At 35.9% G+C, this 24179-nt stretch overlaps 1 protein-coding gene across 2 annotated transcripts in view; it reads left to right on the forward strand.

The window, feature by feature from the left end:
* Positions 1-4937: 4937 nt before the first annotated feature.
* gnb1b (guanine nucleotide binding protein (G protein), beta polypeptide 1b) overlaps positions 4938-24179 on the forward strand; it is a 35592-nt gene continuing 16350 nt past the window's right edge. The window contains exons 1-2 of one of the 2 annotated variants that reach the window (XM_065279557.2): positions 4938-5298; positions 22114-22221. In XM_065279557.2, the coding sequence (XP_065135629.1) occupies positions 22165-22221 (57 nt within the window). In that variant the 5' untranslated portion in view covers positions 4938-5298; positions 22114-22164. The remainder of the gene's footprint in view (positions 5299-22113; positions 22222-24179) is intronic. The other variant, XM_065279556.2, reaches the window with a different exon arrangement.

The following is a 24179-nucleotide window of genomic DNA, read 5'->3' on the forward strand; positions in this document are numbered from 1 at the left end:
AAAATGTAAGAAAGTAATGCATCTTTTAGGGACTTTTGTTTTTGGTGAACCAAAAATGGTTCTTATTTCATGAGTCAGAACACATATTGGTCATTATCAGGAACATAAATAGAACCAGAACCATATGCAAGTCAGAAAAACATGAACAACTGTAATGTATGAAGATATGAATATTAACAATATTACAAAATTAACTTTAAAAGACTTAAAAAACAAATCTTGACTAAAATTATATTCTCACTGACTTTCCAAGCAGTTTTTATTCATTTTATTCATTGTGACCCTGGACCACAAATCCCATAAGGGTCAGATTTTTTAAATGGTTACATCATCTTAAACATAAGCTTTCTAGTGATGTATGGTTTGTTTGGATAGGACAATATTTGGCCAAGATACAACTATGAAATTTATAAATCTGGTATTTAAGGGTGCAAAAATCTAAATATTAAGAAAATTGCCTTTAAATGGTCCAATTGAACTCATTACAAACACATGATCTTACTAAAAAATAAAAATGTTTTTTTATATTTACAGTAGGAAATTTACAAAATATTTTCATGATCTTTACTTATATTTTAATGATTTTTGGCATAAAAATTCTACAATTTTGACCCATACAATGTATTTTGGATATTGCTACAAATATATCCATACGACTTATGATGGTCCAGGGTAACAATTAATAAAGAGATTTATATTTATAAATCTATATTTATATTTATAATTAATAAACATTGTCCAGATTATGATATATTGCATGTAAATGAAGCCTGTTTTAATAAGGATGAAGTTATTTTGCATTGTGAAATGGCTTTTCATGGCTTTCATTAGTGAAATGACATTTTTATCACATTTGAGAATTATTTGTTCATCACAGTATTTGCAAATATTGGTGATTTTAATAAAATAGGATGATATTGATTAAAAACAGCATTATTTTGTTTATTATGTTATGGCAGTAATAACAATAAGCTTTTTTGCATTACCATAATGCATTACCATAATGAGATGTTTTTTTTTTGGAGGAGGTGTATTTAATTGTCATCATAATAATGTAAAATACTGTGTATAAAGTGTATTAAAAATCCTTGATAATATATAGTTTTTTTAAACAAACACTGAATAATACTATATGTAATAATATTTACTTAAAGCTTAATAATTCACTAAAGCTAATAATGCAGAATATCATAGTGCACATTAACAAAGTGTAGTAATTTGACTATAATGCACTACAGTATAATTTACAACTGTTTACTTTAATAAATATTAAAGTATACTACAGTATTTACTACATGTTATTAATTTACTAAAGCTAATACAAAGTATAGTAATTTTTACATTACATTAAACATTAAAGTATATCACATTAAAGTATAGTACAGTATGTTACACTACAATTTTACACACTTTACTATAGTACATACTAACTAAAGTATACCACAGAATCTTTCATGTGGGATGTGTTTAGCACCAGCTGCTAAATGTGGGACAATTAATCCTTGATTATACTAAATCCTCGCCTAAAATTAATACAAAAGATTGAGGGATTATACATGATGTCATTCTCAAAATGTTCTTACGACTAATGCACAATGATTAAAAAACCACCCTCATATGTTTATTTGACACTACAGTCTGCAGATGGCGCAGTCCATATGTTATTAATAATATCTGTCTGTCCAATGCTGCCTCCTAGCGGTTACAATGCGTCAGTGCTTATCCTGTTTAAGCCTCTTATTTGTCTGTTTATGAAACACAAGCCAAAGTGCTCTTAAATTAACTGTCTAGCTTGTTAAGAGGAGAGGTTAGAGAGTAAATATTATCTTTAGTTACATTGCAAAGAATTAAAATATATCGTACTTATTTTACACCAAATTTGCACAATGTTTTCTGTTATAGTGATATATCAAATGTGTTTTAAATATTTACCAATAAAATTGCTTCTATTTTACAATACACTTTTCTATTTTTAAACTAAATGTAACTTAAAATTAAACAGTTTGAATAAAATGTAAATTACATTCATTGTAATTTGTGATGACATTATGACACTATCATGGACACACTATCCAAGATTGGATGTAACTCTATATCATGATACTTTGTGACAGTCATATTTACTTGTTATGGTATTAACATGTTTTAAATGCTGGGTTATTTAACCCAGTGTTTGGTCATAAAGGGGTGAACCTAATCTGTTAGGTTTTAATTTAACCTATGCTGGGTTGTTTTAACCCATTGTTGGGTCAAATATAGACGCCTGAGATTGTCCCTATTTGACTCCATGCTGGGTTAAAAATAACCCATTGTTTTTTTCAGACTGTCTGTTATGTTGCTTTGTTTATTATGTTGTTAAGTCACATGTGATTTGCATGTGTTTATTAATAAGTTATTTGCATATGCACTCTCGCTCAGTGGAGAATCTCACCGGCTTTGGTAATTTGGCTCAGCTCTCTTTTGTTGTGGAAAACTCATCAGTCTCTCCAGGTCCTGATGTCTCTGTTTCACTTTTCATCAAACATCTTAAACACGCCCTTGTATTCTGTGATCTGACCAGGGATAGGTTTGCATAACTAGAAACAGCGAAATGCAAAAGGATGTCTATGAAACATTCCTTGAAACCAGGAGAAGAATACGACAAAGGGATTTCTTGATCCTGTTTTTAAGGAAAAAATCGCACTTTTATGCACCTTTCTCTGAGCAAATTATGTACAATTGTTATCTGATATTATTCAATGCATGACACTAAACATATTTAAAAATATGACTTTGCATAAAGAGAATTAGGTTTATTTTATAATAATACATTTTGTAATATTTATATATATATATTTTTAATTTTCATGACATTTAAGCATGTTTTATGATAAAATAATTTCTCTTTACACTGTCAGAAAAAAAATGGTCACAAAATGCTGTCCTTGGGGTAGTACCCTTTAAAAAGGTCCAATTTGTGTACAGCTGTATACATTTGGTACCAATATGCACCTCTGAGGTACTAATATTAACTCTTTAGGTGCAAATGTTTACTTATGAAATACTGCCCAGTGATAGACCATTTTATGACATTATTTTCTGACAGTGTATAATTTACAATAAAATATGTCAGCATCATGCTATTTGTTGTACTGCCTTTAAGTGATTTAACCAGTAATCAATTTACTGAATTCTAATAGATAATATATGTTAGTCAATTATTTGGCTTATACCACGGTTGCCACAGAAATTGCTAAGACATAGCTAGTTGGTTATTTTAAGTTATACCATGGGCCTGTTGAATGCTTTATTCTGATTGGTTGAGAAGTGTTCCACAGATATGCATTTTTTTGATAAATACACGCCTAACTTGTCAAATCTCCTAAAAAAAACATCAGAGCGATGTCTGTAACCGTATAAGGAGAATAATTGACTCCGGTCCTTTGAATTATTTAAAAATAATGCACACCCGTGATGTAATGGCACTCTGCTTCACATATAACCACCTTGGGTGTGCATTGTTTTCAAATAATTTGAAATAACCCGTCGTCATTTATTCCTTACACATTTGACAGGTCAGGTGTGCGTTTATCGAAAAATAATGTATACCCATGGAACATTTCTTAACCAGTTAGAATAAAGCATTCAACAGTGCCGTGGTATAATTGAAAATAATGGGATTTACACAAAAACTTAAAAGTCAAACATAAATATAGCACAAACTCATGTTTGCAAATTATTAAAATTATAGCATATTGTTTAAATTAAACATAATAAACATTTTGATTTGGTATACTGGTATTTAAATTATTTGGAGATCAAGGCCCCCTTGGGGGCCTCACTGCAACTTGCGTAATTTGCGTATAGGAAGGACCGGCACCGTATGCACAAATTCACCTAAATTTGATATTTTTTCTAAAAACTAGACTTATTTTCTTAGTTCATTTTGCTCATCAAGAGAATGCATCTTAATTTAAGATTTATAAGATATTTGTAGTTAAAACAAGACAAAAATACTAAAGTACGAAAGTCATTTTTGCCGTGCAATTTCTGCTTCACAAAACCCCAATGTTAAGATCAAAATGAATTACCTTTGGGCTAGCTATGCTTGTTTGGGAGAGATCCCAAAAGTCCCAAACCATCTGAAAAGCTTGTGACTCTGTGTCATATTCAGCAGGTGTTGCTTGATCCCAAGTGTATGTTGTACTAGTCAACAAACCAAATGAGGACTCATCACCACTATTGAATCACACTTTAGCCATAAAACATCTGCAGGGAATGTGTGGCACTGTGTGCGGTAATGAGATTGAAATGAAAAACAAGTGTACCGAGTGATTAACATTGTGTAACAAGTCTGAGTAAACTATTTAAAAGCCAGAGGCTAGTGAGACTATGTTTAAGATTCAAGATTTGTTTATATAAGTATACTACTTGTGGTGAATTGTAAACCTGAGCTTCTTAGACGGCAAACAAGTATTTAAATATTATTAAATAAATGTAGTGATTCGTATAAGAACAGAATAAACATTTCCATTAGTAATAATGTAATAAAATAAAATGTGATAACAGTAAAATATAAGAGTAACATAAAGTGTAGTAATTACTATAATATAGCCTTTAACAGTACTACAGTAAATACTAAATTATATTACCACTTTTTATGTGGGCTTTTTGCTTGTTTTAATTTATAAAGACTGTCTTGCGTAATATTTGGTTAGGTGTCATTTTAGCTGTGTTGTTATTTTAATAATCCCCACTATTGTCGTCTTTACTGTTTACTAGTCTTAATATATTGTTACCCTAGCTGTTGTATACTGACAAAAAAAAGTCAAATCATGAAACAAGTGTTAAAAATGTACATTATGGTATCGTAATATTGGTAAATTGGCTTGGAAACGTTTCTGCGTAACAGCGCCGCTCGCTGCAGCGTGGGGTTTCCCAGGGCTGATTGCAGGGTTACCGCGCCCATCTCTCCGTCTGATGGCCGGATGAGAGGTGAACTGGAGAGAAGCGCTCCTTCAAGGAAGGCAACGGGAAGTGGCCGCCGACGGACTTATTCGCTGACCAAAAACTCCTTTCGGACACACATGACTTCTATTTTCAATCGCAGTTGAGATCTCCGTCTCTTCCCCTCTCGAACAGACTCGTTTCCCGCCCTCCGGAGCGAGTTATTTCTGAAAAAGTGGACTCGTTTGAGAACTACCGCTGCTAGTTAGCGAGCTAGCTCGTCTTGTTCGTTGATGCGTGGATTTGACAGCCACACCGCCCTTTTTTTCGGTCAATGACATATAAACGAAGGCCATCTACGACAGAGAACAGGTATGTTGTACGATGTGTGTGTTAAAAGTGATCGTTAACTGATCGTTTGGGGAAAATGTCTGAATTTGTTGCATAAAATGTTGGTCTCGAAAATGAAGGGGGGTGGGGTGAGGCGCAGGTAGCGGCTAGCCGAACGATTTACATACACAACAATGGCAGGCAAATTAATGAAAAACCGTATTTTGAGCAGTTATCTGTTATACCACCTCACTTGTTTTTTAAATGTGCCTTTTCAGTGCATTCACCGAATCATTAAATCACGATTCGGTGTGATTAAAGTCTGTCGACTCCGTCTAAGGCCGTTTATGGGAGTCAACTTGCTAACATTTCAAATCGGTGTTATCTGTTAAATTGAACTGATTTGACATCTGGCCTTGAGGGATTTCATACATACTGTTTAAAGGTAAATGCAAACGCTTAGAAATAAATGTAAGTTTGGAGATAAAGTGGTAAATGGTTTGCTAACTGAAGCTAACTGGCTAATTACCGAAGCTTCTGCATCTACGTTAGTCCTGGCAAAATACTCGATTCATCGCCTGGCTTTGCAACCCAGCTAGGCCTTCCTCTGTGCTACAGAATCAAGTATATTTGACCACAAAACGCTGTTTAATGTGTTATCGTGTGCTGGATGTGAATATCGATCGGTTTGCGGTCGGTAAATAAAGATTGGTAATTTATTTGTTCTCTTGCAAATAACTTGGATGTTTAGTGAGTGAGCACTCGGACAAAATCCATCGGGATTGCATTCTAACGTTACATGATTTGGTTGAACATTGTACTTAAACGAGTTGATTTACAGTTTTAACGGGTTTAATAAATTAATCTAAGTCACGTAACGTGTGCATTTAGGCGACTTGGTCTTGCTAGTTAATTATTGCATTAAACGTACACCACTGCTTTGATCTGCGCTTTAAACCCCAGGTAATAGGATTTTCTACTGTAGAGATCTCAGTTTAAAAGGCTTTGCTGTTCAGGTGCACAGCCTTTCCTACATCTTAGTGATGCTCCACTGCGGTCCTCCCAAAACTGCCCATGATAAAGACATGTTAAATGTGCGACCAGCATGCAGCAAAAAGCGCAGCAGCTCCTCAGATACGCGGAATGAATGGGGCTTCATGGCCTTTATTATCGCTGCTGGAATATTTCAAGAACGGGAGAGCAGCTCAGCATTGAGGTCACTATTAAGGGATTGGTATGGGGGATATAGGCTATGGGATAAATATGTCGAGCCCCCCCACCTCCTCCCTTTTTGCCCTCCACCGATCGAGTTTGCCTTTCTGTTCGCTGGCATTTAGATAAAGAGAGCACCGTTCATGAATAAATAAACGAAATCAATGAATTCTTCAATGTGTGGGGCCCAAGAAGCGGCAGCGAACAAGATGGCGTTCGTGGAGGCTTTCTGGCTTCCCTCTCTGCACTCATATCAGCGTGCCATTGATTTCAACCGCAGAAACGACAGGCTGTGTACATTGTAACGCTACAAATACCAATTCTTTTCAAAACGAGCCTTTGTAATAGTTACAATGCAAAAGTGTTTGTATTTTGAAACGAAAAAGGTATTTTTTCCACCCGGTGTATTAGCACAGCCCTCTCAAGGGGGAGTTTGGGAGCACATCTATCATTTGTACAGCATTGGGTAGAAGCAGCATACAATAATTGCTTGTAGAATTACTATACAGACGCATAATTTGACGTAATCAATATTATTTGAGAATTTTTAATTTGTTGAATATTAGAGGTCGACCGATAACTATGTTGTCTGTACTTGCCAATAACCGATTAATGGCCTGATGGTTATTAAGATGGATATTGGATTAAAACAAACATAACATTAAAAGTGAAACAGTGGTGAAATGTATTACAAAAGTAATAAAACAACAAAACTAAACCATGAAAATGTGGTAAATGAAATAAAGACAATTTAAAAAGTATTGAGTAATACTTTTGTGAAATACTCGCACTTGTAAAATTGAAATGACATAAATGTATATTATGTGTGTAGTTTTGTATTTTATTTGCTTATGTTTTAAAGCAACACCAAAGAGTTTTTTTACCCTAAAATAACGTTTCCAAAAAAGTTTCAGTCGTTCATTCACTCGAAACAGGGTGAATGACACTTTCACATTCGCTTTGCAGCCCTCTATCGGCCAAAACCGCACTAAAGAAGTTTCCAACCGTCGGGTCGCAGTCCTGTAGTTTGAGTGAAAACTACAAAAACTTGCTTTAAGGCAGACCTACAATCCAATCAGAGCCAGCTGTGCTGCAGTATTTACGACAGTGGTAATGGACAATTACGCTTTTCTAATCTGTAGGAGGAGCAAAGAGCAAAAACTCTTTAGTGTTGCTTTAATGGAACAATAAGTAGGATTTTCTCCATCTAGTGGTGAAATTGTATTTTGCAGTCAAACGAATAGTGCTCTCTAGCGCCTCGCTTTTCCACTTTCCAAATGTTGTAACTACGGTAGCCATTATGTACTCCCTGATAGGCATGGGCCGGTTACTGGTTTTAAGGTATACCGAGGTTTTAAAGGCGCAGTGCACAATGTTTGAAAGACAATGTTGACATTTCAAATCACCTAAACAAACACGCCCCTACCCCAATAAAATCTGGACCTTCTTTTGATTGATCCGTCGCACACATATGCAGATCGACCGATGGTGGATTTTACCGATGCCAATAACCGATTAATCGCCTGATGGTCATTAAAATGGATATTGGATGAAAACAACATAACACTAAAAGTAAAACAGTGGTGAAACGTAAAAGTAATAAAACAACAATACTAAACCATGAAAATGTGCTAAATGAAATAAATTTATAATTTAAAAAGTATTGATGTAAATACTTGTGTGAAATACTCCCACTGGTAAAATTGAAATGACATAAATGTATATTATATGTGTAGTTTTGTACTTTATTTGCTTCTGTTTTAAAGGGACAATAAGTAGGATTTTCCCAATCTAGTGGTGAAATTGGTAGCCGTTATGTACTCCCTGATTTACCGGTTTGAAGGTATACCAAGGTTTTAAAGGTGGAGTGCACAATGTTTAAAGCCAATCAGGGCTCCAGACTAACTTTTTTCACTAGGAGCACAGTGGCCCCCAACTGAAAATTTTAGGGGCACATACTGTAAATCAACATGCTAACCAAATATTCACATTTCTACAAAGTAATACACTATATTACTAATAAATACTTTGATGATAGATGCAGAAAGTACAATGTGCTGTTTAAATTCGGTGTCACCTCACAAAAAAGGTCAAATTTACTGGTCGCACATGTGTGACTGGATGTAAAATTCAGTGGCACACTCTCAAATTTTGGTGGCAGTCTGGAGCCTCATTGTTGACATTTGAAATCACCTTAACAAACACGCCCCCACCCCAATAAAATCTGGGCATTCTTTTGATAGACCCGCCACACACATATGCAACCCCGGCAAGGGGTTTTGGTAGTCGGCCCGGCTCCCTTTTCCAAAGCGTTTTTCAAACATTGTTCACTCCGCCTTTAAAGAGTCAAGTTTTCAAAACCACTAACATTTTCTGAAAATAACACATTTTAGTGTTGCAATGACAAAACCGCATTACTGTGAAACCGTTGTATTTTTGCTTAAGGTTATCATACCGCCAAAATCTTATACCGGCCCATGCCAACTCCCTGATCTCCTTGTCCGTTTCAGCTGGTTCACGTGTTCTGAACAAAAACGCGTTGCGGTAGGCTAGTGCTTTTTGTCCCTATCCGCTTTTATAGTTTATCGGTATTGCGTAATGACATGGAAGCCTCCATGGACTTACTCATTCAATATAAGTAAAGAGAAGAAATTCTAAGCTTACAAAGTAAAGTTAGATCACTGGCAGAGATCATTTGACACCAATGAGGACATTTTTATGAATAAAGATGTTGATTTTTATTAATAAAACACTTAAAATCCTACCTACTGTCCCTTTAAACTTGAAGAGCACCTATTTCATTGCTTAAAACAACGTTATATTGTGTATTTGGTATTACAATGTGTTTGCGTGGTTTATGGTTAAAAAACACATTATTTTCCACATAACGTACATTTTGTCTAGATTTCACTCTCTTCCTGAAATGCACTAATTTTGAAAAGCGCTGTGTCCCTGATTGGCCTGAATACCTCTGACGTCAGCCGGAAATGTGACGCTCCTTACCATGTTTTAAAGATTCGCTCGCAGTGCAATTCTAACAGGAGTTAATTTACAGGCTGAGTCCAAAGCGGGAGGAATTATAATAAAGTCGGTCTTGTCTACATCACCAATCCCAAGTAAAGTGTCTACAATCCGTGTGTTTGTTGTAGTCCAAGAAAAGAGATTTACGTGGGAGACGATAACTTGTGTTATCGTTAACTTTGGGGTTTGTACCTTTTGCATATCGTTAACATGTACTAATACACACTTACACACCAAAGAAAATGTAAAAAAAAATGTAAATCCATAGGTGCCCTTTAATGATTATCTAATCAAAATAACAAAAGATGTATTGCAGTGATGATAAAAAATGAAATCAGATTTTGTTTTGTTAAATATGTTAATGTAGCTGTCAGCATATAGTTGCTTTCTCTTGTTATTAATCTTAAAGCAGCTTAGTCGGCAAAATTATGGATTAAATTAACTAGCTGCTTATAAACTAATGCAAACAGATGGTAATAATTATGACATTTAACATTTAATTTTATCTGCATGTAATCTTTTTATAATAATTAAATTTAGTAATATTAGCACCCTGTCAGCCTTGACAACAAACTTAGGTTTGTTTGGACTTGTTGATATGACCGAAATCTTATCAGGATTAATTTTATATCATGATAACGTTATGCATCATGGTAGAGTTTTCTTTTAATAAGGTTTTAATGTTATTAAAGTCTTTAATTCCATATAATTTTATAATTTCCTAAAAACACTGAACATAAACAGTCAGTGATGAAATAAGGATAAGTAAGGGATAATGTAGAGGCAGCCGGTAGTTATTGGGAAATAAGCCCCGACAGTGTGATCAGGACCCGACGCGAAGCGGAGGGTCTTGTATCACACTGAAGGGGCTTATTTCCCAATAACTACCGGCTGCCTCTACATTATCCCGCTTATTACACGGCTACTTGCCACATAAGAAAAAAAACTGGACATGAATATGAATTTTAAACATTTTATTGGCATATTTGTTTTAAATTAACATTTTTATCCTTCCGCGAAACTTTGCACAGATGCATAAAATGATCGTAATACCTTATTAAGATCCTCTGCTTCATACTTGTCTGTCTCAATTTTTTCTCTTTTAGCCAGTCTTTGAGAAGTTTTAATGCCCATTCTGTATTTTTTTTGTGTGTTGGCTTCGTAGCTGTCATGCTCTATTTTGTCAAGTTCAGTCTCAGTAAGCTGTCTGTGTCTTGTCGTGGTTGTCGAGTGTTTGTCACAAGATGGCAAGTAGTCCGGCTATGTGTTATTATTTTGGAGCGGTTATTATTTGAAAAGAACGAACCTGCAAATGTCTCAACTGACCAATCAGAATCAAGCATTCCAGAGAGCCGTGTAATAATAAATAATAAAGTATATCGTATTAAATATATAAAAGTGATTTAGTCAAGAGCAGATATTTTCTATCAATGCTGTCTAATTAACATGAGTGACAGACAGGAGCAAAATTAGTTAACTTCCCCTTTAAGACTAAAGTCCGGCTCCTCTTCTCACTTGTTTTAAAACTACAGTGCCTAAATACGTGTACAAATGTTACGTTTTTGTGACCACGTGCACAGCAACGCGGGTGTGTAGCCTCGATAGAGATGATAGTCACTGCCGACTGACAAATTTTTACCGGTTTATCATACCTAACAGTTTAATGCCCACCCCTAGTATGTAGCATCAACTAACAAGTAATCGCATATCACATTTTACTTCAATATCGTGCAACTCTAGTAAATTGTAGTATACTGTAATATTTTTTGTTTACTATAGTATAAAGCCTGGAGTATTGTTCGTTTTTTACGTGTACTTCAAACATACCTGCATTGTCGAATGCAAAGCCTTGCAAATAATTCTTTATTGGAATCGTACGTGTACACAGACATTTGTGGCATGCACATTGAAGTACCTCTCCTGGCCTACATACTCCTGTCCGTGCATGCATGACCTATGCGTACAAAGTACTCGTGGTAAAAAAAATTTGCCGCTAAACCTCGCGTACTTGTAAAAACGTAATTATACTTCAGGCGTAACTACTACAGTATTAGGTATGGTAAATTGGTTGTGATAACTACTGTTTTTTAAATAATTAGTAAGGTTCAAAAACACTGTAGTATCTAGGAATATTACTATACAATAGTAGATACTAAAGTGTATTGCAGTACTTTTTCATGTGGGAGTCATTAAAGGGTCATCCCTTATATTGGTTGAGATTTTAGTACTGTTTTATACCTTTCAGATATCTTGTTTCATTCAGGCAGCTAAATTATTATGTAGTTAAAAATTTAAACTGGAGTGAATGGGTGCGTCTTGTTTTGTCACATCCTGGACTTCATTATTCATTACTCAGTTTAGCACTGTTATAATTACTAATTTGTCGTCCGGTGATGATAATGCATTTCAGACAACGAGAAAGCACATGTTTAACTTTAAACTGAAAGTTCTCATGAATGTGTTAAAATTTTGTGCATTGATCTCAGTAATAGTGCACTAAAATACACACAAACTATCAAAGTTGTGAGTTATGGCGCTTTTCCATTGCATAGTACCCCACGGTTTAGTTTAGTTTGGGTCTGGTCAGCTCACCTCACTTTGGCGTGGTTAGCTTTTCCATCGAGTTTAGTATCACTTCGCAGTGGGAGGGATTATAGGCGTGTCGTTATATTTACGCTGCTTAATGCTGTGACATCATACAAGTGAGAGCGCCGTAGTACATTCCCATACATTCATTTATTTATCAGTCCGCCTCAAAATTAAAATTGGCCACCACAAATAGATGTTTGCTCATCGCGTTTATCACTACCTCGGTCTCACATGACAATTTCTGTTCAAACACCGGTGGCGTCATTCGACGGCGCTCCGTTGAGCCTCATCTCCCGCAGACAGCAAGCTAGCACTAAGGTAAAGCTAATATTTACATTATAGCGATGACGCTGTAGTGACGAGTCTGTCAAACCAATAAGTGATCTACAGTGTTTTCGCGTCACGTTTGGTATCAGCTCGGGTCGCTTGGAACCCCAACCGAGGTGGTACGAAAAAAAAGTATCGGGTACTACGTACTGCACCCAATGGAAAAGCTCCCAAAAGTAAGCTGACCCGACCCAAACTAAACTAAACCGTGGGGTACTATGCAATGGAAAAGCGCCATTATTTGAGTAACTCTGTGCAGCAAGTTTGTTCCCTATTGGTCTGCTTGGAAGCTGATAAAATGAGGGTTGTTATGGCAGAATTGATTTCTATATAGATAATAAAGTTTCTGAATATCCTTTTTATTTCCACGTTGACACCCATGTCTTATGCAATTGTTCAGAACAGTATCATACGAGTATGTTGTGTTTGTTGTACAAACCAGATGACCTCAATGACCCATGATCTGAGGATGAAGTGATTTTTGGTAAAAACATGTACTTTGAAGGTTAAATGTGTGAGCTGCAAAGCCCGGCTCTGGACAGCTGTTTTTTCCATGGGTGACGCTGACAGGGATTACAGTCTTAGTGTACGTGGATTTTAGCTTTTAGGATTATAGGCTTGGATAGTGATAGTGCTGGTTACTGCCTTTTCTGTGATCCAGCTTTAGCAATATGTATTTTGTTTTTCTTTGTTAATGCCAAATAAGCTGCATCATCCGCAAACAATTGGAGGAATTTGCGTTGCTGGAATAAAAGTTCTGCTCTGAGGTTTGGGTTGGTGTGCATTACCAAACTCGTTTTAATTTGCATTACTGTTACCTGTTTAGAAAGGTTTTGGTTAGCAATGTTTTCTTTAATCTGTCTAAAACAATTTTACCATTGCATTTGCATCCAAGTGACCTGAAAATACAGGGCCTGTGGCACCTTGAGGCCATTTTTTACAGCTCACTGTTTGTCCTGCAGTCAGCTGACTTTGATCAAGTGTTTGTTGAGAGGGTGAGATTAAGCTCCGCTAATGATGCTATGTAGCGCATTCATCTATCCAACTTTGCTTTGACTTCAATGGTGCTTTTTATTGAATAGTACCCCACAGTTCGGGTCAGCTAACTTTTAGGGGCCTGATATCAATTTTTTTAGTAGCACCTCGGATGTGGTTCAAAGTGAGCTGAGTTGATACTAAAACCTGACTTGAAAACACTGTATATCACTGATTTGTCTGAGAGAATCTTCATTACCAGCGGCATTGCTAAAACGCGAGATTAGGTTTATAGTTTTTTTTTTAGGTAAGTACATTTAAACTAGGGATGCACCGATAGGATTTTTTTTTAGGCCGATACCGATTTAAACAGACAACTTATGGCCGATACCGATGCCGATACCGATATTAATGCTTGTATACAATACTATACAGTTGGTCTATTAGCTAGTTTATTTCTGCATCAAATTATTTTTACTGAACATGGATTGGATCTAATTAACATTCAACTTACCAACATAAGAAGAGAGGCACAAATTAAGCTAAAAAAATATAATAAGACAGCCTGACAACCTTCAAAGGTGGTTTTTGCTATTCAGCATTTATTTTATTAAAAACATTAACTTTTTTTTTTTACATATAATGGATTTCTTTATGCAGTTAATTAATAAACCATCGGTATCGGCCTTTCTCGTGCTATTGCCGATATGCCGATGGTTTCAAATTCGTCAAAAATCGGCCGATAAATATCGGCGGCCGATACATCGGTGCATCACTAATTTAAACTAACAGTAACTTTGAATTAATGTAAATAAAGAACTCTTTATGATGCCAGTGTCCTCGTGCGGGTTAACAGACAGGGGTTGAGTGCTTGTAAAACTGCGGTGTTAAATGCGATGCGGTCAAAAATTTGGGTGCACCTAACTTTTGTTCTGGTGCACCTAAGAAAAAAAGTTAGGCGCACTAGTGCAACCAGTGAGCCCTGTGTATGCCAAGAAATTAATTAGTGGGATTTTTGCTTCAAGTGTCTTTTAACTATAGTCCTGTTTATGTCCAGAGTCTGTTTTTTACATTTAAAGTGACACTCCACTTTTTTTAAATTTCCAGCTTCTCTAGAGTTAAACATTTGATTTTTACCATTTTGGAATGCATTCAGCTGATCTCCAGGTCTGGCGCTAGCACTTTTAGCATAGCTTAGCACAATCCATTGAATCTGATTAGACCATTAGCATTGCGATAAAAAGATATTTTCCTATTTAAAACTTGACTCTTCTGTTGTGTTCAATGGATTAAGCTAAGCTATGCTAAAAGTGGTAGCACCAAACCCGGAGATCAGCTGAATGGATTCCAAAACGGGAAGAATCAAATGTTTAACTCTAGGGGAGCTGGAAAATGAGCCCTTTAAGTGAACGTATGCGCATGGTCGTATGCAGAGTCTTGCAAAGTATAGTTTATTTGACTCGTACATGTACACAGACGTTCGATGCATGCGTGTAATGACAAAATCCAATGCATCTCCTTGGCTACATACTACTCTCTTGTAGGGCTGTCAATCTTCCTCTATTATCCAATTCGAATTTCATTCATTATTATTTTTAAATATTCGATTTATAATCGATTATTTAATGCTCTAAATTTGACTTATTAATATTTACTATGGATCCATATACACACACTGTAAAAACGAGCTTATGCATTGCCAATGCCACTTTGAGCTCGTAGTTGACTTGTTTTAAATTATGTCCACTAGAAGGCATTGCAGTATTACTAATAAACATGTAATTTTTAACTTTCTTGCTTATAAATGATTAAGCTTAGACACAAAATTAATAAAGTTGTCAACTAGGGCTAGCGGTAGGGATGCACCGATACCCCTTTTTTGGAATACGAGTACTTGCATTTCAGTACTTGCCGATACCGATACAGAGTACTTAATAAAAAAACATGATTTAAATTTAAAGGTAACAGCTTTAGTCATATAATTTAACAAAGAAACAAAGGACTAGTTTTCCAGTTTGTCATAAACTCTGCCTCTTTGGACAACACAAGAGGCATTAACCCCTTACACGCAGCTCAAACATAGACATTTCTCAGACCGTGGTATCAATTCCAGGTATCGGGGGACTTTTAACGAGTACAAGTACTTTAGAAAATGTGGTATCGAGGCCGATACCAGTATCGGTATCAGTGCATCCCTAGCTAGCGATATTTAACAGCATAAATGGGTCTTTGTTGTGATTTTTTTTTTTTTTTTTATATCCCATTTGAATAGTAGTTTTAACATTCGATTAGTATTCATTTTTTTAATATTCGAATTATATTTGATTACTGAAATTCGTTCCAACAGCCCTACTCTTTTGTAGCCGCATGTGCGACATACGCGAACAATGTACACAGGTTTAAAAAAGCAGTCTTCTGATGATTCAGGGCTTCATTTATTTTTCGATGTGTTGCTAGCAGTATTTGTGTTTGCTTGAGTATCTGTATCTGATAGCAGAGAACTGAAGGTGAGGTAAGGGTATTACCTTCTGTAACCATGTCATTTTGATCAGCAAGATTAGAGGACTTAGACGTATTGTCTTGATGCAGGCCCATTTAAGAGGTCAGCCAATCAGAAAGAAGCAGGTGTGTAGGAAAGGATAAGACATTCACCAAGAGAAACATTTTCTGGCTGCAAAACACAAGAAGCATTGTGCAAGCCACATAAGGTAAGACATCGGAGTATAACCTGAAATAATATATTTTTTTAAGGTCTCAGCCACATTACTGTCATTCCAGACTCAGGAATGTCGTGATAAGTCACTTGCAACTTAGATGTCTTCTGGAAAAATGTATTTTATTCATATTTCCTTGATTTAAGTTATAAATACTCCTTTTTAAATATCTTGTCTTTACTATTAGGTTTTCATATAGGTTTCAGTTTTGTTGGCAGTGATTTATCTGTGTTGGAGCTGAGCAGTCATACTTGTTTTAAAGTTAGATGTAAACTCATATCATCCAAAGAACTGCTTGGGCAAGTCTTACAAAAAGTTAATTTATTCAGAAATTAACCAAAAAAAAATATAAATTGTAGTTGTGTGACACATTTTTAGTTATTATTTTTTATTTATTTTCATTTGGTCTTAAGTAACCATTAATTTTCTCATCCAAATCCACATTAATTTAATTCAAAACATATCTCATTCTTTCCAAATACATTTTTTGTAATGCAAAATGTTTTAAGAAACGCCTCATAAATTAGTTTCAGTTTCTTTGTGCAATAGAGACTTTCAGTTTGAACTGCAATGACATTTCTTGACTGCTTACAAGTGATTTGTATAGTTACTAAAAGCGTATAGCTTTGTGATTCACATGAAATTGATGTGAGACATTGCTTACATCCTTTCACTTTTCAAACATGGCACCATTTCTTTTTCAATTAGGACACATCATAATGCACCAAAGGGCGAATACAGGAAATGGATGCAACCGAATGTTTAGTGCTGTTATTAGAATTACTTGACCACATACATCTGGGAATAACATGCATACGTGTGGCATCTTAGTTCTGTAGCGCTAACGTTACACAAATGTATTGATCATTGCTGAAGGTTCACAGCTTGAATAGTATATCATTGTAAATATTAAGCCATTGTCCCGGCCTTTCCTGACTTTATCATCATCGTCTTGATGTTCTCCTAAACACCTTTTGCTCAAGCTTGGACCAGCATTCATTGCTAATGGGAACATTGCCAGTTGCTTTATCATCCAGACAATTCAATATTTGCAATGAGAATGTAGTATTGCATTGTACTTTCAAAGTTGTATCGGTGGGTTTTCAAAACTTTTTGATGGTAGAGACCCCCAGATATGATGAATCATAAGCTAGGAACCCCTTTCCTAAACTATATCCATATTGTTTATAAAGAAACATGTGAACTGTGTTAGATAAATAGTAATTGCGATACAAAGACAGCAAATTGTTTGCAAACTTAAATAATTGGCTACACAAAGACTTTGCTTTGCCTTTTTTCTCTTGAAATTTGTCCGCAGACCCCAGTTTTAATTTAGACCCCTGGTCTAAATTACTAGATGTAAAGAGATTTATATATGCCATTTCTTAAGGGGTATTGATGTGCTTGAATCCAAAAACAGGTGGACCTAGCACAATAAAACTTGTCAATAGCTAAAGTTGTCTATACATTGAAAAAAAAGAAAATTTGATAATGGGACTTATTTCTGGATGTTTTATGTCCCTTTATGGACTATGCCTGGAGCAATATGCGGTAGCATCATGTACAGTGGCCGGTTTTAGCAAAATCACTTTAAGTAGGCCACAATTGTTGACTTGAAAGTATACGTTATGTTTATGAGGGCTATCTTTCTTGATGTATTTGGCTTTTGTTCCTTTTTTATGTATCTCTTGCATATTTCGTATTAAGGGGATTATGGAGTTGAAATAATTTATCGCACCATATGACATTGAATACCGTCGTATATTCTTCACCGCGAATTGTTTGAGAAAGTCCGTCGGGTGCAAATCCTCTCCTTGCCTTTTTGCACACCTCTGTAATTAATCCCGTCATTAGCCATCTTCTTCCAATGTTAGATGCGTTGACTCCAATGGCCCATTAAAACAGCTGCCACCATCATCCGTTTGTTTGAGCGCACACAGGATTTGGGTCAGCAGGATAGGTGCCGCTCTTCCGATCAGTGTCCCTGGTGTGTCTTAACTGGATTTGCCTGAAGGAGCTGAATCAAGCGTGTCCCGGGATTATGTCAATGACACTGGAGAGAGGGACGTGTGAAAATGCTCCTATGGGCTGGGAACGTTAATAGGATGAAGAGCTGGGCTAGAAGGACTTGGTGGTGGTGTCAGTGGAGTGTTTTCTTTAAATCAAGATTTAACAGACAGGATTTAGGAGTTTAAGAGTGGTTTATAAGGGGCTGGTTGGAAAACAATTGGGCTGTTAAATATACAGAAGTCGCCACAATACTACAAACATACATATCGCAATGGGTTGCAATAACTGAATTACAGTTGTGCCGATAGAAGATAGGCAGGCATATCGCTATTCAGAACAATAGTTAACTTGTGCCAATTAATGTTTTTAATTATTATTATTATTATTATTATGCTGTTATTATAATAATCATCATAGCTTCATATTAACATTTACCTGCACTTGCAACACCAACGCACATTGCATAGTTTTTCTCATTTGAGAGAGCTAGTGGGCTTTGTGACAATGTTGCCAGCTGCCCTTAAAGTGTAACAGCTTCTGTTTTTTGTCCACCAAACCAGTGGCTTGTCATAAATAAATGCGTAAAAAAGAAGCAAATAAATAATGAAACTATTGCCCCGCCCTCTGAGACATTTGTGAGTCGCCGATCTCACAGGCTGTCAGTAGTAGGATTTCACTTTGGACAATATTGACCAAAACTGAACTGAAATATTTTAATACTTTAAAAAGTTACGGACAGTCAAAGACAAGACAAAGAGGAGACCTGGGCACAACCTGACGCTTTTTGATTTTGGCTTAATCATTAAAAAAAATTGAGTTTGATTAATTATATTTTTACACAAGCAACACACACATCTCTGCCACAAATGACCATTTGAAGTTTGTTTCTAGTACTTACCATTCTTGGACAATTACACCAAACGTGACAGAAGTGCAAACGTTACAACTTACCCCAGGGTTAATTGTAACAGCCGGGGGTTAGTTGTAACGCTTGCTAAAATGAAGTTTGCAGGCAAATATTTCAATACTATTTTGTCAATATACTTGAAGTGGATATTGTTTATATATCTGTCTATAATAGACAGATATCTACGCTGTATTCATTCATCCAGCCCTTTTCTAACAATAGTTCAATTATAAATGGACACAAATGTCTAAATATGTGAGAAAAAGCTAAACTTTTTTTATATGTGAACCAGTCTGTAATAACCATACTAAAGTTTTAAAATCAAATTCTGAGATCATGAGCATCAAGGTCTGATTTTAGGCATTCATTTCATTATGATTTTAATCTTTGACGTGACCTTATTCAATTAATATTAAAGAAATGAACAAAAATAAACTTGACACACGGTTTTTGATAAGACGGGCACATTTATTTTGTTGGCAGCCAGCAATCATTCTTTTGTAGCCTATTTAAAACAACGGCAAGAATTACGCTAACGTTAGCTGTTTTCATATCGTAAGTGCTGAGGGGTTAGTTGTAACACAGCGTTACAATTAACCCCGCTGGGTCAAAATATTTTCAAGCCCACCAAAAAAAGTTGCTAAGAGCTGCAGACAGATTTCAAAATGATGCTATGTTTTAGTCAACAAGACACCGATTAAGATGACATAGCATTGGATTTGGTGTCTTACACACCCAACTTAGAAACCGAAAAAAAAACATGATGAAAAATGTACTTGCATGCCACCAAAACACTCGTTCATCAATAACTATCTGGAAAAATATTATACATTTCCAATAATTTGCAGGAGATTGTCTTTTGGCAGCGTGAAAAAAATACCGTCTGTTACAACTAACCCTGCGTTAGTTTTTGCCCCGTGCACCCCTAGTAAGTGAAACTTATCTTTATCATATTGCACATCGTATAAGGAGGTTGTTAGCAAGTTATCGCACATCGCATTTTTTTTCAACATTGTGCAGCCATTAAAGGTGTAATGTTGGTTTTAAGCAACATCTAGTGGTGAGATTGCGAATTGCGACCAACCTCAATTTCTAAATGCAATTAAAAAGCTACAGTAGATGCCACTGGACAAACATGTCGTCATCTGACACAACCTAGGTATGAAACGCGTTCTGTAAAGCAGTTTGTCCATTAAGGTCTACTGTAGAAACATGGCGGCGACTTCCATGTAAGGGGACCCACAATGTATGTAGATAATATTTGCTTTTTCAAAGTACATGTAATAAAAACAGTAAATTTCATCTCGTAACCTCTGTACACACTAGGGATGTCAATTTATGCAATTTCCCATATTCGAGGATCATTTAAATTAACGATCAATCAATCGAATAATCGTTAACAGTAATAGTGCAATAAGCCTTCACTGCAGTGGCATATCCAATGACATAAAAGTGTGCATAAAAACGTCAGCTTCCTCACGCGAATTAAAAGATTTTATTTTGTCTAAATAACATGCTAGTGGGATTGTAAAATGAGTCAATGTAGTTGTTGTTTTGATAAAATCATCAATTTAAACTTACCTCGTAATGAAATATAATGACTAATAGACACAGTGTATAACTCCGCCTCACATGGGCACTCTGGAATAGTCAATGAAAGTCCATGTCAAAATAACAGTTTTATTATCATCAAGTGTTATTTATCAAGTTGTTTACCTCGCTTTCCGAGTCGTTGATACACTGTTTGTAATTATATCCAAGAAGCACACGAAGGGCACTTTTCTCGTCGTCACCTCAGCTTAGACATACTTTCAGCAAAGATGCTTATATTACGGAGATGGCAACCTTCCGTTAGAAAACACGTAGCGCCTCAGCCAGTCAATAATGATGATCAGTAATATATGTTGCGGGCATTCAGGGTGTAACGACAGTCAGTTACAGTTTACATTTGACAGTTTATTGCCATAATTTAAGATTACATTTTAATCTGTTCATTAAAAACGGCTTCTGGTCTCCTTCTCTGTATATGGCAGCGTTGCTATGCTAATTTTGCAGGCTTCCCTGAAGAGGGTCTTTGCTTTCAGTATCCTAAACGTATTTGCATCGGACCTTCTCAGATCCACTGCGGATGTAATTTCGTTGCGTTGGCAGCCAGCCAGCCTCGTCTCGCATGACCTTAAAAAGCACATGCGTGTGCTTGGCATCAAGCATCGTTGTGATCATAGCTAGTAGTTTAACTTTTGCACGCTCGCTTAATTTTTTTTCTCCGACTGTATGTGTTTTGCGCAGGCGCCGCACACACGTGCATGATCTTGTTTTTCAACAATCGTTAAGTTTTATCGAGTAAATTCTTATTGACAATTAATCGAAGATCGTTAACATCCCTAGTACACACCACTGATAATATAGGTTTGTAAATTACTTTATTGCATTTTTAATGCGGCTCAGTAGTCCAAAGACAAAAGCTGTGTTTGTTTACCGATGTGATGAGCTAAAAATGACCTTTTATCTTTGACTGATGTGTTATATCTTTTTAAATGTTTGTTTATTTATTTATTTACCTCTTGCCATCATTCTTGGTCTGGTATGTTACGCCACCTTGTTGAATGTCCTGTTTCGCTTAGAAAACAGTAACATAGATTGTGAATGCTGTTTTATGTTGACTTAAAGCAGTTTTGACTATAGGCTGTATTGTTAAAGGCTTTTCCTAGTGAACTCTTTTAAGAGCAAGTGAACAGAGTTAGCTACGTTTTTTTTCTTCTTGCTATTCTCTTCGTACTTCTGCATTTTTCATTAAGGACAACAGCTTATTTCACCACAAGAGGAAATGGTCTTTGGCTGCTTTCAATCGCTAATGGGGTAGTATGGAGTCTCGACTTCACGCCCTTATGCACAGATAAACAATCCGAGAGTTAGTCAAGTACGTATGATGTTAACAGCTGATGTGTTTAGAGTTGGGTTGGTATCGTATAAGAACGTAAGTGGTCACCTGATAGGTTTGTCAGTAGCACATGCCTGTATTCATACAACACTACTGATGACTTTGTAATGTAAGAGTTTGAATATGTGATTTATTTTGTTTTTCCTCTTTCTGTGCTATAGATCAGAACGTGTCCCGGTAGCAGGAGTGAGGAAGAGCTTTAGAAGAGGAAAATGAGTGAACTGGATCAGTTACGCCAGGAGGCCGAGCAGCTGAAGAATCAGATCAGAGTAAGAATCTCTCTCTCTTTCTCTCAATGTCTCTTTCTCACTGTCAATACACATTCACTAATTGACTCGAATACAAATCACTTTTTAGCCTTTTAGTAAACGTATACATGTGGATGACTTACATTTTTGTGTGTATAGATGTGCGTTTATATAGTTACATAAAGGCACTGCGATTGGTCCGCTAGAACTCCTCCCGTTAGGTCCAAAAAAATCTGCATCGCATTTCTTCAAGGCATTTCCGCTTGCGGAATGGACCAAGTTAAGGAGTGATTAACACAAACAGCAAACAAATTTACCATCACTTCTTCGTTTGTGGGTTTACTTGCCGAGCTGCTGCTTCTTTGGTTGTTGCACAGCTATTGTGGGTTACATGCATGGATACTGCCTACTAGCGGTCTGCATGTGTAATTGCACGTCGGTGCGGACGACGACGCAGAAGTATGAATGAAAAATGACATGCAGCCTAGGTCATTGAGGGTACACCGTTGGACCTAAGCGAAACTAAAATGAGCCTTTAAGTCACCATCACAGACATAACAGCAATACTATTTACATAATTGTTTTCTTTTTGAGGAATTGTCATATGCTTTAGACTCACAGCTTGTCTAACATCATTGTCAAATGAGAAAAGAATGACCAAGTGAATGTGGTATTTTGGTAACACTGAAACATTATGCCTAATTTTTTTTCTACAAATATACCTGCTGTAGTTTTCACAGCGGTGGTGTAACTGCTGTCATAAATGGCTGATAATTTCTGTGCCGATACCGATATTTGATTACTAAAGCCCAGAGTATAGTTAATGTATGCAAGTTGTACGCACACCCTTGCATAACATAATTGAATTAAGTTCGACGCATGCGCATTGAGACAAAATGAAAAACATCTCTTGCGCTATATACTACATTCTCCTATACACACATACAAAGTACGCATGGTTGCAAAAATCTGGCAGTTCGCATACGCGTGTACTATTCTGATGAGGAAATTTACATCACGTTTAGTGTACATGGAACCTCAAGTATGCGTAAAAGCAAAACTATACTTCAAGGTTTAGAATGACATCCACTGATAAATATCAATAGTTTTGCTTTTACTCCTCGTTTCAATTATGTTAAGAAATTCTAGAAGTGTACACCCTTCAATTCCGTTGTCGTTGAGCGCATATGAGCTCTAATGCGTTTTTTCAGCCCTTTTGATTGTTGGGATATAATCTGCTTTTAAACAATCAGTGGGGAAAAATATGCTTTTATCTGCCGATATATCGGTAAATCCCTACATGATTTATCTCCTTGGTTCTTGTCCTAATGTGTTAAGGACCAAACAAAATTGTGCATTAAAGTAGGGCTGTGCATTTAATTGTTTATAAATTTAAATTTTTGATTCAACCAATTAAAAATATATATAATCGATATAATCTGCTTTTAAACAATCAGTGAGGAAAAATATGCTTTTATCTGCCGATATATCTGTAAATCCCTACATGATTTATCTCCTTGGTTCTTGTCCTAATGTGTTAAGGACCAAACAAAATTGTGCATTAAAGTAGAGCTGTGCATTTAATTGTTTATAAATTTCAATTTTCGATTCAACCAATTGAAAAAATATATAATCGATATAATCTGCTTTTAAACAATCAGTGAGGAAAAATATGCTTTTATCTGCCGATATATCTGTAAATCCCTACATGATTTATCTCCTTGGTTCTTGTCCTAATGTGTTAAGGACCAAACAAAATTGTGCATTAAAGTAGAGCTGTGCATTTAATTGTTTATAAATTTCAATTTTCGATTCAACCAATTGAAAAAATATATAATCGATATAATCTGCTTTTAAACAATCAGTGAGGAAAAATATGCTTTTATCTGCCGATATATCGGTAAATCCCTACATGATTTATCTCCTTGGTTCTTGTACTAATGTATTAAGGACCAAACAAAATTGTGCAATAAAGTAGA

The sequence above is a fragment of the Paramisgurnus dabryanus genome, chromosome 7 (genome assembly GCF_030506205.2).
Source record: "Paramisgurnus dabryanus chromosome 7, PD_genome_1.1, whole genome shotgun sequence".
NCBI classification, from domain to species: domain Eukaryota; kingdom Metazoa; phylum Chordata; class Actinopteri; order Cypriniformes; family Cobitidae; genus Paramisgurnus; species Paramisgurnus dabryanus.